We start from the raw sequence: 15279 nt of genomic DNA on the forward strand, positions 1-15279 counted from the left end.
TCTTCTGTGTCCTGGCTCCTTATACTAGTCTAGTCTCCGTTTCCTTCAATTCATGTCATGAAGTTCACATTTCAACAGGAGAACGGAAAAGCTTTAAATATCACATTATCCACTGAAAATAATAATTCTTTAAAGAAAAAAAGTAGAACTAAATGCAAAAGTTATTTCGAGATTATGCCAATCGTGTAATAAACACACAGAACAGAATGAAATGCAAAAATCAAAAGTCCTGAGAGAAACGGACAGAAAGTCATAGTCCATAAACCAGAACAAACTATTACAGTAACTTACATAGCAAAAGTACAAACCCCAACCAGAGCAAATGGTGAAACTAATACACCGCTCCGAGGAGTTTTAGGGCTATACCAACTTGCAGTGCATTTGAAATTGCTCTCTGAGCCAACCTTACTTCTTCCTGACTGAAGACAAACAAGGACACACTAAATATTGAACGTATTTCACTAAGCTAATACGGAGCCTGACTAGCTAGTTACATCTGGGTTCAGCTTGCTCGGCATCATCAGAGCCCTGTCACTCGCTCAACTCTACAGTCAACGCTTTTGAGACTGCCCTGTTCTACCCTCAGCCCGCTCAGATTCATAGAGGTTTCTCTGTTCTGTCTTCTCATGCTCCAGAGCAGGCTTCACCCATGCTGCCTATGACTGTGTTTAACCCATTCTTCCCTGTAAACCCAAACGTAGTTAAAATAACAAAGCTGCATTATGAAAGCATGTTTTTGTTGAACAGATGTTCTTCCTCCCACACCTATTTCATTACAGGCCCGTCCCTCCTACCCTCCTCATCCTGATAACAGTGTTTTTATAGCCAGCTCCCTTTGCTGATTTTAGCCAAGTTTCTAGGACACAATGGTTTACTTTAAACATAGTTCCAGTTCTACGATTTTGTTCCGCATGTATTTGAACTTGCTGCTCTATAACCCCGAAGGATGCTAATCTATTTCAAAACATTTTCCTAACCTTTGTTCGTCCAAGAGCTTTCCCTCTACATCCACTCTTCTCTGTGCAGGTAGTCTAAGACCACAGTTGCCCCACGACTCTGCCCCACTTTTTGGCAGACTGCAGCACATCATTATCCATAAGCTGCATCCTCCAATAAGATGCGTTATCGGACACGTGCTTGCTATGTGGCGAGGAACTCCAGGAAGAATTTGAACTCTGTAAAAACCTTTCAAAGGAGCAACACAACTTCGCAGCACCGGCACGGAAAAGTAGAGTTGGGGCTGTACCCTATACAACAAAACTGAGGGTCTTTAACAAGCAAGGTTCTCACGACTCCCTTATGCACCTACTTATTTGTCGCATTTTTCAGCGTCATGGAGGGTGACTCATCTCACTTAACTGACTTTCAGACATTTAGAGTTATCTGTTTCTGAGCGACTCATCTAGACACTCTTTGTAACCGCAAGGACAGCTGACAGCAAAGACACATCGGTCTCTGGAGGTGTGTGCTGCTTTACCTACTTTAGGCAGAGAGCCTAGACCACTACTTTGCCAAGTAAGCATTAGAAGTTAAAGTCCGGGAGGTGGATTACATCTTGGGACCCCTCTTCCGTTTCCACTTTCTGACAATCACCTCTTCTGTGCAAATTTCTTGTCCCTAATTAATCACACTTTTCTGGACAACGCTTTCCTTCACAATGCAGAAACCATTCTTAAATTCTGTGCAGCAACTTTTTATTTCTGCCTGGTTGAACCTGATCGTATAAGGGTGCGACTCCAGCTTCAGCAACGGCCCACCGGAGACATAGAGCGTAATTAGCAATGACATGCTTGACGGCTCGTTCATTGAGAACAGGATAATGCAAGTGAAAATAAAAATGAGCAAACTAAAAAGCACTACTAGGAGGTTCTGTTACAGTTTTTTACTGCCTCTAATTGAACAGAAACACCTATATGTTAATTTGAACTCTTGGTTTCTCCGTACTTTTTACTCTTAATTATGTCCAAGCCATAGCAGCTCTATAAAACTAATCACAGAGGGTGGATCAGAGCACAGCCAGCATTCAGAGAAAATCATTGCATGATCTCCTTGCCCCTAAAGGGATTTTCCATCTCATAAAACACAGATTGCTAAATATATGAAATAGAAAAATAAATGTTACAGCCCCTACGAATAACAAAGTTTTAACTAAATAATCTCGGCAATCCATCCCAATGCAACGGGTCTGCAAAAGCCAAGCCGGGGAAGTCAAAACCCTGCATTAGATTAGTGCTGGTGAAGGGAGTGGTTTCCTGTGCTCTGAAGCAGCTTTCCATCCCTACCGCAGCACAGACTGCCTCAAACCGGTGTAATCTTTCAGGGATGAGGGATGTATGTAGTTTTACTAAACAAGCCACATTCTTGTCTGCCTGCCGAGGGCTGCTTTCCTCTTCCTCAGTGTCAGGGTCTGGCTGCGGAGAACATTTCACCAGCGGGGTAAAGGTGGCTTCGGCAACCACATCAACAATGTAATTTATAAAATTCCCACTTGGGATTCTCCATAAAATGGTTACCGAAAGCTGCCTAGAATGCCAGGCATGTATTCTTTCCTCCTCTGTTGTCCTCTTTTCTTTCTATTTTACTCTGCTGCTCTGAATTTCCTTTCCTCATTTTTAAGTGTTTATGGAATATACACTTTGTCTCTTAGAAACGGTGCTGACAAAGCAGGCAAAGTGATGAGGAACTTGCTGTGACAAGAAAGTTGCGCTGTGTAGCTTCTCTGCATTTCGCCTTGCACAATGTTTCTAGAAGTAGCATTCTTCGCTGACCTCCTTCCATCTTCCTGAAGGACCTCAAAACTGACTTCGACTTGAGAGTCACAGCTCCCCGGTGAATGAAAGTGCCTGGCGATAGGCACTGCTGCAGAATCTATTTTTTTCTGATCAAATCTTTTTTTGAATATTACTTCGAAAAAACCATCAACAGATGGCAAAAGTAGTCCATTTTTCGCCTCTCTCAAAAAAAAAAGAAATTGTCCATGGACAATCAGCCAAATTCTGTTCTGACACACATACAACACATACTTGTCTCCTGACTTCAACTGGGATTATGTGGGATGTAAATTTGCGCGTAGCTGGCTTCAGGCATCTTAGCTGCTTGTCTATCTCCTAGGAAAGAACACTACTAGATTCCTAGAAAAGGTTTACAGTAGAAAAGTGATATACTGTGTTCCAAGTGAGCAAGCATTACAGTCATCCAACAAGACACAGTTTAATTTTAATAAGCCTGCCTCTGAATGAGAAGCCAGATACAACAATCGGCGTAACAGGCTTCCACTATGTAACCAGTAACCCATTCATACATCTTGTTAGAAATATATGCAACATACCAGAAACTCCTGCTGGTGTCTTTATGAATTTTCCATTAAAATGAGCAATCACTGCTTCACATTTTTCTGTTGACTCCATTCTAAAAAAATAAAGAATAATTTACATAAATTAAACGCTCATCCAGATTCCCATGTTGGTGATTTTTTAAAGCATATTTCTTGCCTTTTCTCGCTTCACTTTTACGGGTCGCTTTCCCATGTGTGAGCAATGGAGATGACGTTTTCTAAGAACATACAACTTCAGAAAGGTAAAACTAAACTGCATTAACGTCTGAGGCCACAGTCAGTGCCAAACTGCAAATACAATACCCTTATTTACTTAGAAATTAGGCAGAACCTAACTTGGACAGCTATAGTACAAAGTGCCTATGCTGTCTTGAAGGAAGCCGAAAGACACAACCATTCATAACTGAGTCCTTAGTGTCCACGATACACCTAACAAATGTCAGTGTCACTTTTGATAGAGGATTCTGAAGCGTCTGTATGTTTGAAGAGTAATAAAATCAAATATAAACTTGCCTGACTGCACGACCCAAGCTGCCTCTGCAGCTCTTAGCTTATACGTATCATCTAAGCGATACGTACTAAATGATGTACCCGTCTCTTATTTAATTGTCTCCAAGTTACTTTCAAAACAGGAACCAATAACAGAATAGCTGTGACGGCTACTGAGAATTTATCCAGCATCCTGAACAGGTTTGTGCACTTCATGTCGTCAAAATGAGACTTAATAGACTGGGTGGACTACCGGTGAGCCAGTGCTCCTCTGGGAGCGGCTCTGTAGGTTGCACCTACATCCTTACGTTGCAGTGTAGATGTGTCGGTCCTAACTGCCAGCTTGGACTAAGTTGCAACAGATGACCGAGACATGCAAGTATAACAAAATGTATTTTAAAAGAAGAATATATTTTGCTGCTGTCTGCAAGACAGTATTTGGACAATGCTGAACAGAGATCTTCTTTTTTACTTGTTCGCTAAGTTCTGTATTTCAGATCCACAAATGAGGCCAATGGCCTCAGCAGCAAAGCAGCGATACTAAAAATCACTAGGTCTTGGCAGCGTTTTAATTCTGACAGCCTTTCTGCACAGGCCGATGAAACGTAGTCATAGACGACAAGCAAAATCATCGAAATGCTCGAATGAACAAGAAGTTGTCTTCATGGTTTCAAAAATACCTTCTAGAGAATTTTCACAAGTTCTGGATTGTTGGATCTGCATCAAAGAAATCTAACTTTTTTTGTCTCACATGAAACAAACAACATAATTTAGTTTTAGACTCAAGTCTGGACTTGAAAAAATATATTACCCCTTATTAACCTAATAAAATGCTCCCAAAGGCAAGAAATTAAAATCTTTATTTAACGTCTACATGTTTCTGGGACAATTTTAACTAACTAATATTTATTAAAAAATGTTCCAATACCTAAACTTGCAAAAGGGGAGAAATTCTGATTAGCTATGGCAGCAACAGCTTATTCTTTAAATTATGTATGATATATGTATGTGAATAAGAAATACGTATATAAAAGTAAATTCACATTTATGGTATATATAAAACATATAATGTATAATACAGAACCTATTGAGAAAATGCTTACTTTAAAACTAATCTCTTTTAACGTCTTCAATACAAGTGAGGTTTTGGATACACACAAGCCTTTTGGACTTTTATATACACTTCTAAAACTCTTCCAGCTATATTAGAATAAAAGCATTCCTAAAATCCCACTGATTCAAGGTAGAGCTGGTAAGGAAGTTTAGGGAGAAAAGACTGAATAAATTCATAACGCCTAATGAATTTTAGCTTGGGCGTTACTGGATTCTGCTCTTCATATTACCAAAAAGTGAAAGCTGCATTTAAGCAAGTAGCAGTATTTTTCCAAATTTCTGAATGTAACTTTGGGATATATCTTGCTTTGTATGTCATCCAAAAACACGTACACACATTCTGCGTATACTTGTATGGAGTTCACACTCAAATACTTATACATATGCTTATATGAAAAAAATACAAGCGTATGAATGAAATGAAAATGCCCAATTAAATATACAACAAAAATATTACAAATACTTATTGATTTATTTAAAGGGGACAGGAAGAAATTTTGGCAGAAATGAAACTTGCTGGTTTTGCACTCTTAAATAAAGGAATATCATCCCATTGTTTCTGATTTGGTTCCTTTTGTATCTTCTTGAAACTGGACAGTCTGCCAAGCAAATAAACTGGGGAGGAGATTTTTAAATTAAAAAAAATAAAAAATAAAAAATCACAGTGCTGTGATCTACCCATAGCCAACTCAGAGGGAAAACAAACCCTAAAAATTTTGGCTTCATTAGGAGATATAATTTGTTCAGTTCTTTTCTGTGCACTAATTTTAGATTCGGCTATTTGCTCAAATACAGAGCCATTGTAATATTGGCTGAACATCTCAATTACTGGAATTTGACTGCTGACAGAGATTTTACAACATATTTTAAGAATCCCAATTCTTTGCTCAAAGCATGTCCCTATTTTTGATGACAGAAATCTCCAATCAAAAGCCTCCGAATCTTGGTTGCCATACGAGGTTTAAAGCAGGACTCAATGAGAGATAGAAAAGTATTAGAAAGGGACAGAAAAGGCTTCAATGAAGAAACCCCAGAACAAATAACTGAATTAACCAGAGAAAAAGTAGGTTCACATAGACAGAATATTTGGGAAGTATCTACTAATTCACGGAAAATATTTGTTCTTGTTGAATTGGGAAAAATATTTGACCAAGCTGTCAAATATTTTAAGGTGAGATTTACTGTAAGTAAATAATTTAATTTTTTTTCCCCAGATGACAACATGTTAATGAGCCAGAAAATTCAAAGGGCTGATATTCAAAGGGCAATAATGCGTCAATTTTCTCAGAGGAACTAATGAAGAAAAAGAAAGAAAGAAAAAAAAAAAGTGTGTGTGGGGGGGGTATGTTCTTCCTTATGGTCTTCCTGCCTTAAATTAAAGCCTCAGAAGCCAGAAATGTTACAGAAGTTTCTGTGAAGCACTGCATAACTCTCGCTTACTGGTTCAGGGATAGAGGAGAAAGGAGAAGTAGAGAGAAGAGGAGGAAGCAGTGGAGAGTGAACTGCTATTCCAGACAGTTGTCCTACAGGAGCAACAGATTCAGATTTAGCCATCTAAGCGAGATGAGAGCGCCATAGTTGCTTTACCAAAGAACGAACAAAACCCTACTGGTATCTCCATCTAGACCTCTCTTTTCTTTAAAAGCTCGATCATGTTCAATAATTTCTGCCTTTTCCTCCTATTCCTGCCTTTTTATTGAAAAAAAGGAAAAAAGCTGCAACGCGGCTAACGCCACTGAAGTACCTTGCAAAGCCAACACCACGGCTCGTCCCACTCGAGTCCCGCAGTATCCTCGTGGAGATAACCTGCCCAAACGGTTTCAGCATGTTCTCCAGCTCCTGCTCATCCATTGAAAGCGGCAAATTGGAAATGTATAAGTTAGTCGGATCTTGTTCTTGTTGCTGAAAGAGAATTAAAACCAGCTTATTACTTATGCACTGAAAAGACATTTTGAATATAAAATATAACAACTACATATAACTACTGGTACAGGTTTTCCCTTCTCAGGCCCTTTTCTAAAGGCTGCTCTTCCCTGGTACTAGTGACCTCCATCTTTTGTCACTGTATACAGCATTCCTGAGAATTCCCCTCCCCCTATTACTGCTGACAACGACATTTTTAAGTGGAGATAAAGGTGAATAATTGACCGGTTTATAGTCCGTATTACAACTTCATGCTTCAGATTTTTCTGAAAGAAGGAAAAAAAGGCAAAAACAAGATAAAGGAAAGAAATTAGCAGACAAGGAAATACAGAACTAATGGAAAGCTAAAAAAAATCAGATGTAAATTAAAAAGAGAAAAGACTGGAATGACAATTTGAAAGTAATTCGGGGAAAAAAGGAGACAATGCATTTAAGAGTATGCACATTGCCAAAATACTACCACAAATATAGGCTGATACACACAGAAGTGAGTGGGACACTGTCATCTTCTCCCACCCATGAATGTTTTTGAGTTTTCATCAAACTTTTAGATTATGCATTTAGACAATACAAAAGTCTTCCAAAAACTTTCTCTAGAAAGAGACAAAATGACAGAAGAGAGCAGCCAGGAGATGAGCGATTCACGTCTTTGCCCTTCCCCTGACCTTAGGCTACCTACTTTGTGTGATCTATGAAATTCCATCCCAATCAAAGAAACAGTTTTCTTGAGATTGATCATTTCTAGTGTTAGTCTACAGATTCTCCAGCTGTGGTTAGCGAGCATCTCTTGCCTCCTGCTCATACTGTTAATTGCTGGCCATGCTCCACGATTAAATACGTTCTTAATCTACACAGATCTATATGACTTGTCCCTTTCAGTTGTGGAAAACCTCGATGTCATCAGTGTGGATCACTGTACAGATCAAAGTCTGTGCAGGATGCATTATATTCCATAGAACTTTTTTGGCATTAGGTATGATATGATCTAAAACAAATACAATTTTGCTGGCACAGTCCTCAGTGTATTTTTATTCTGTACAAAAGGGCTAAGTGACTTGCAGCGAAGTTTGAATCAAACCAGAAAACAAAAACACAATACTTCCCTGTTGGAATTAAAGCATTTTTAAAAGCGATTATACCTCCATGGATGGTGATACTTTCTCAGGCACAGTAGACAGCAATTTGTCCTTAAGCTGCCCTTATATTAATAACATCTCAGTACCTTTGGTAGCATATTGCATAATTAAATAATTTGCTATCCTGGATATCACCTCTCAGCTGGGGTTGGTTTTCCCTAGCACAAAGGAAAGGAGTGGGGACTGGGAGGGGAAGGTCGCGCCTTTTAGGCACAGAAATGAATTCTCATGTTCCAAAAACTTAATGAAACTCAAAAATGGAGAAGCAAATTCTATGCTCATGGACCTTTGCTATTTGTGTTTTCACCCCAAATCTCACATTCATTTAGAAAGGGCTTTCAGGTTTTCTGTAAAGGTTTTTAAGAGACTTCAGCACCAAAGGACCTATAAAAGGGAAATACGTTGCCATTGCATTCTTGTGACCTGCACGCTGTGCCATTGATCCGACTGCAATTCCTAACCACACCGAAATCCCACATACCTTCCAGAACACAACCTTTTCCAAGTGCCCGAGTGTTATTCTAGTCAGTCCCTTTACAGTCCATTACAAACGGCATTGGACTACCACATATGTTTTCCTTGCATTGCCTAGTGGGAATACGCATCCCCCCCAAAACACTGAATCTATACAGTACACATAGAAGTTTGTATCTTAGAACATCTGATTTTTCTTTCGTATTAGAAAAATCAGCAGAAAGAGAAGACAAGCAAATGGAGTCACCGAGAGGCCAGAGCTGACAGTAATATTCACTCCTGGGCAGCGTTCAACCACGATGGGAAAACCTATGTTACTACAGTACTTCCATCTTTGCCATACAGTTCAAATTTCCTCAGGTAGGAATGCGAAATGAAGCCAGCTTTCACGTTTTCAGAATTAGTTTGCTACTTAAACTGTATTAACCCATTTAGTTTTGTCCCTTGATATATACAGGCTTATTTCCTTCTTAAATAAACACTATTAGCAAAAGCTTTATAGGAGGTTTTAGCCACGAGGATCACAGAATTGTATTTGTAGCTATATTTGTAGCTAATTTCCGGAACCTCAGAATAGTATTTGAAAGAAAAAAATTCACATTTTTTTTACTTTTTATTATAAGCTGTAAAATATAACGCACACAAATGTCCTAAAACTTCCCTAAAAACCTAAAATAGTATACAAGCTGGAAACTCAGACCCTTGGCATATTTTCATCTAATTTGCTAGTGTTTTTATTCTATAATAACAGAAAATCTGAATCATACTATAAAAATTTTCTCATTTAAAAAGCCTAACAACATTTGGAAAGAGAAAAAAAGGTCCCATTTTGTTCACAGTAATAAAAAATGTAATTTATATGCAAAAAAAAAAAATTAAAAAAAAAAAGAAATGCTTACATTCAGAAACACCTAATAGAGAAAGAAATTCAGTCAACTGCAGAATGTCAGAGCAATCTATTCAGGTGACTGGGGAGATCACATTCCCCTTTCTCTCGGGCTCCTATTCCAGCCTAGGGGGTTACCACGCTTCTGCGTTATACAGGCAGTGTACTCAGGATGAGAGATCATGAGCTTTCCTTGCCGAAAGGGACACAAAGACCTTCTGCGATTCACTGTAACACATGAAGATCTTCCTCCATACACGCTGGGAAGCTCGAGACTTGTACCTATCCACCTAGCAGAGAAAAATGTCACGCCATAAAAATCACGTAACGACACTGCTAGAGAAGGGAATGCTCAACTTTGAGAGAGTATTACTGACTTTACCGCTAACCCACATTGCAAATCCCTTAGGAACGGAGGAAAAAAAAAAAAAAAAAAAAAAAAAAAGTGCATTTGAGGAAATTGGTCTAAGGAAATTGCTTTCTCTGAACAGAAAGCATTTTGTGACGGAAAAATTTGACTTGCAGCCCATGAAACAATCCGGACTTTGTATTACTAACTGGACTGGGTTTTGGTCAGGTGCATGCTGGATGGGTAACTGGAAAGGACTTAATTCTGCTTTCCTGACACTTTCTGTATGTCAGTCTATTACAGCCCAAATAATCCCAGGGATTCCGTTATTTCTGCTTTTGATCTTTCGACAGGACATACTGACCACAGTGGAAAAGGGGGAGCCTGTAGCTAGAATTGCTAAAGATGGCAGACGTAGGAGAGGAAGAGCAAAAAAAGTGGCCAACAGATGAGGATGTCACACTGAAATCCTGGAATACGAGTTGAAATTTGATTCATCTGTAACTGTCCCAGAACAAAATAGTCGAAATGCCAACAAACGCATGCCGCAGTGCACCACGGTTCACGGAGCAGCGGCAGTTCAGCGATAAGGACAAATCATAGAATCATAGAATATCTCAAGTTGGAAGGGACTCATGGGCATCAGCGAGACCAACGAGGTTCGGATAGATTAATTTAATGCACCACTTTGCAGGAAAAAAAAAGACTGCCATTGGTTCTCAAAAGAGCTCATTTACAATACTAAGATAATACTGTTGGGGTAGACCTAAAGCAAGACTGAACTTGTTCTAGAGTGTATTTGGAATTTTATACTCTTTGGTAGCAGAAAAAACGTACCTATTTATGTGCAAAACACCTCCTCTCCTCCTGTTAATGACTTACGTCACCATGCAGCTTCTGTCATCTCCACAAGACTACTAAACCTTAAAACAGCTATCTGGGTACGTTTTGGGAGATCATAAGCAGCAAAGTAATTTCCTTCCCCTTAGAATACGCTGGATTTCCAAGCTGACTTCCAAATGGCAACCGCAACTAGGACTCCCCATCCATCTTTATCCTGTCTTACACAAAAGGCATCGTACAAACAGATGTTTGCTTTTATACAAGGTTTTGGCACGGAAAATGGTTAAACAGTTAAAAATCCAGGAAGTTAGGAGAGAGACAAACTCTTTAATTCGTCCCTCTGTTTCTCTGGCAAACAGCAGTTTAAGACATTAAGTTCTGTGACTTCCCCCCTTACCCAAACCTGCCTCACCATAGTTTAATTCACATGGTTATTACAGTTCTGTTTCAGAAGAGAAAAATAATTCCTTTGCTATCCACACTTCTAATTTTTATTCTGGAATTCAGCAAAAAACTTGGAAACATAACACCTCAGCTCAAACCTTGCCTATACACTGTAATCGTTCTAAGCACTTTCAAAGGTAGGGGGTTTCCCTGGGCTTAAAATCCATTAAACCACATAAGCTGCTTTCACCTTAGAAATCGTAAGTCTCTTTAAATTATTTCTACTATTTTATGGGAATGATCAAAAAGAATTACTAAAGGCAGTGGAAATGTTCCTACTTTAGGGTAGCAAGCTAATGTGAAAATAAACCACCGAACCATTTAATTTTGTTTTGTTTTTTTAAATTCTAAATTATTTAGGAAAACTGCTTCATTTGAGAGTCTTCATATCTCATGCAGGGTCTCCTCAGTTAACAGAACCTTAGCAGGTCCTGAGAGACACTGAAAGTGCTCAATATTTGCAGATTACGGGCAAGGTCAGGGAATTTGGGGGCTACTGTAAGTATCCGTCTGACCAAGGAAACTAGGAAGTCTTATTTTTAGCAATTTGTGTCAACAAGTTTCTATTGGTCTTTTCTTACCAAACACCTTTAGCTGCACGTCCAGGACTTCTCTAGCAGAACATAGTAATACAAAGATGCAGAACAGTGCTCTTGCAGGTTAATGCATTTCTCATTCCTAAAAAGCACTTACAGCCCTAACTTAATAAGCTGACTACAAGATACAGTATTTCTCATAAAAGGGATAGGAATAATCAATTGCTAATGCTCATTTCTGTACAAAAGCGGTGATCAGGAGAGTTCTACATAATGTGAAATGCTCCACCATCATCTGAAAGAAATTAACAAAAACCTCCCTGTGCGTGTGGAACCGTTCCTAAATTGCAAGCAAGAAACTTGGCAAAATGATAAGACATCTGTTTTCTCTTGCTCTGTGTAAGGTCAGAGCGAACAGATAGCCATTCAGAAACATGTGACGAGGCACTGCTCACAGCATGGAAGATCCTCTGGCTGATAGGGAAGGGATTAAATGCTTGTCTGCCTTTGTATAGGAACTACTTTAAAACTTACAATTGGCCTGTGTCTCACTGAAATATGTCTGTTTTAGCCACAGTTTTAATACTGTCTGACCACAGACTGTTAACAAGACAATTCAGTGGAAAAATCACTACCATAATCTTCACTTGTTCTCCAGAACTGCATAAACACTACATATGATTAAGAAGCTAAACATTTTAACTCATTTTTCACAGGCACATCTGTATTACAGAGAGGAATAACAACTGTACGAAAAGGAATTTTGAACTACAATAAGCATAGTGTTCAAGTTTGCAATCAGACCATCACTGCAATCATTCCCCTTTTGATTCTTGGCGTTCTTGCTTTCCCTTTGCTAGAAGGCCACCAAGGTGCTCCCTGGGAGTTCTGCCTCATGGATGCCACCGTTTTCAATAGAAAGCTGAATAAGCCCACCATGGCTCATAACAGAGCACTGGACCCTTGTCCGAACAAGCCGCAGCACTGCTTTGCAACTGGGATAAGACTTTTGTGGGCTGAAGCTGTGTCCTCGAGGGAAGTGGTTGTTAAGCGTCTTATTTAATGCAAATGCAGCTCCTGAAATGATGGTCATTTAGCCCCCAGGTAAGCAAAATTCGGCTTACCTTCAATTTATTTTATAACGACTTTTAAGAAGTTTTACAAATTAAAGGAGGAAATTAGATTATATTTACTTAAAACAGTCTATTACAGTAGGGTTTAATACTATTGCCTACAGAAAGTACTACTAACTAGGTAAAAAGAAAGTTTTTCTCACAAGACAGTTGCTAAAATCTGCCTGAGTTAGCTCCTGTTTGCCCGTCATGTGTTCTTTGGCATTCAGAAGCCCAGATGCAGAATGAAAAAAACCGCAATATGCCTACCTTCTCTAGTTAGATTAAGTGCACTAGCTACCATGGTAACCTAAACTTATTTTCTTGCTTTACTCTGTAGGAATGAAAACTGATTTAATTCTCCAGAAGGTTGCCACAGTGAAGACAAGCACAAAAAGCAATACATTATTAAAAGTCACAAAAGTTAGCTGTTTCTCATTTTTGCTAACTCAAAACCATGCTCTTCATCAGCAACATAAAGGAAGACTGCCTTTAATACATTATGTTTAATAGCTGTGGAAAAGCCTTGATTGCTGTTATGGAGATGAGGACAAGTGGCTAAGCAGCCTTTTCCACCCAGAAGACCCATACCTGCTACGCAGTTCACACTTTATATAGCGTGACAGTTCATCTTTTCCAAATATGCTTGGAAGAAATCACCTAAAGTAAGTTTAGAATATAAAAAAATGCTCCTGCGTTGAAATTAACTGGAAAGAAAGATAAAGCTACCGGCACATGGTGAGTGAGTGCGTCACAGTCTGCCTTTGTAACCATTAGTAAAAAATACAAAGATTACAGATTCTTGTAATCTCTGGGTTCTGGAGGATCAACGTGAACTCAGACAATGGGTTAATACTTATCACAAACTAAAATCTGTAATGACTTTCGGAGAGTTTGGTCTGTTGCTTTGAGGGCCAACAGACCACTCTAGAAAATGGCAACTCTATCTTAAGAATGGTGGAAAAATTGGTATATGATGGTACAACATACTTTGCATTGTTATCACAGGCGTCCTTCTGACACAATTTGAATAAGGAACAATTCCAAAGATGGTCCTAATTTTTTTGCACAAGCCTAAAATATCTGAAAATATTTAGTCATTTGTTAATGTGAGAGCTAATACAATATACACAGGAGCATACTTAATTGTGTCGGTGGAACTGAAGAGGAGGAGGAAATTATAACATTATGAATCTGAAGCCCTAAGTCCTAAAAATGTGCAACTGTGAGGAAATCTTTGAATGGATAAACAATGAGTCTTCCCCCAAAAACGCACATTAGTACATGGAACAGCATTCCTTGGCTCAAATTAATGAGTTTCATTGACCACAGAAATCTTCCATGTCCACAGACTACAGTCATGGGTTCTATTATAAGTGGCATATGTTTACTAAAGGTAAGTTTGTGATTCCATAGGAAAAAAAAAAAAATCAGAAAACACAAACGGGAAAAGAATGAATATCACTTGCTTAAGTTATAAACAATCTTGACTATCTCATAGCAAAGTTGTACATACGGAAGAACTGAAAATCTCATGAATAGAGAGAGTAGAGGAGACATGAAGGAAGACAAGGTCTTCAACAAAATAAAGTCTGGACGATCAGGATCTTTGAGTCTATAGCAATTGTGTTGGACTCAGACGGTTAAATCATTTTAAAGGCAGGACACTACATTAATTTTAAGGACAGGTCTGAAATACAATTGTGAGAACACTGGAACGTATGTTAATCCTTCTCGTGATGCTTAAATACGTTATAAGCTCTTTGCAAAAAGTGTTAACTCCATATGTAGAACAGTCTTAGTAGATATAAGCCCTTCACTATACTGTCTCAGGAATCTGTTAACCTGCCATGAGCTAGAAAATACGGCTATACAAATGTGATTGCCACGTCAGGAAGGAAGTTGTTCAGCACTTGATGAATTCTGAGCTGCCACAGCCCAGGCTGGTATTCCAGCTGGTTTGTGCATCTCTACATTGCTGTCAGTACAATACAGATGTTCTCTAGCTGACTCTATCTGGGCTGCAAACACAATCATTCTCCTCCTGGCTTAAGTTTGCTAGATAGAAAGATGAGAACCGTGTTTTTTATTAACCATTCTTACTCAGTAGTTCTGTTTTACCTTTTATATTTACACGTTAGCCTACAACCAGAAGAATAAGAATTAAATTCAATTTCCCACTTTAAAGTGTGACTTTTCCAATCACCTGAAACACAGTTACTTCAGTAACTACAGTTGAACTTAGTTGAATATGATTTGATGAGACAGAATTTTGTCTGACACTGACTTATGTTAAGTTCAAGGCCAAAAACTTATCAGGATTTAGGTGACATATCTCCATAGCATTTAGACCTCACCATCTCTAAACATCCCTTGCAGATTCTCAGATTTTTAAATCTCTGTTCAAAATGCCAATATAGAGTAGATTTTCTATGTGCATCTATCTTCCTGTACAGTCATTTGCTATCTTCTGTGAACAGCGTAGAAACCTAGAGTTATCTCACTGATTTCACCTGTGGGGTGGGGGGAAGAGAAGAGAGATGTTGCTCAGAAAATTCACTCTGACAGCAACTGTAACAATTTTTCTAACAAAAATGAGCAGAGCTTTTCAATACTACCACTACTACCACTAAGACTGCA

The 15279-nt window shown here is 38.8% G+C and overlaps 1 protein-coding gene across 5 annotated transcripts in view; it reads right to left on the reverse strand.

The window, feature by feature from the left end:
- RBMS1 (RNA binding motif single stranded interacting protein 1) overlaps positions 1 to 15279 on the reverse strand; it is a 152055-nt gene that overhangs the window by 20012 nt on the left and 116764 nt on the right. For all 5 annotated transcript variants that reach the window (XR_014269206.1, XM_082483337.1, XM_082483336.1 and 2 more), the window contains exons 5-6: positions 6681 to 6838; positions 3329 to 3408 (exon numbers count right to left, since the gene is read on the reverse strand). Coding sequence is in view for 4 of the 5 variants with exons in the window: in XM_082483337.1 (XP_082339463.1) it covers positions 3329 to 3408; positions 6681 to 6838 (238 nt within the window). In the remaining variant the exon portion in view is untranslated. The remainder of the gene's footprint in view (positions 1 to 3328; positions 3409 to 6680; positions 6839 to 15279) is intronic.

This window comes from Vanellus vanellus (genome assembly GCF_965231255.1).
Source record: "Vanellus vanellus genome assembly, chromosome: 5".
Lineage (NCBI taxonomy): Eukaryota > Metazoa > Chordata > Aves > Charadriiformes > Charadriidae > Vanellus > Vanellus vanellus.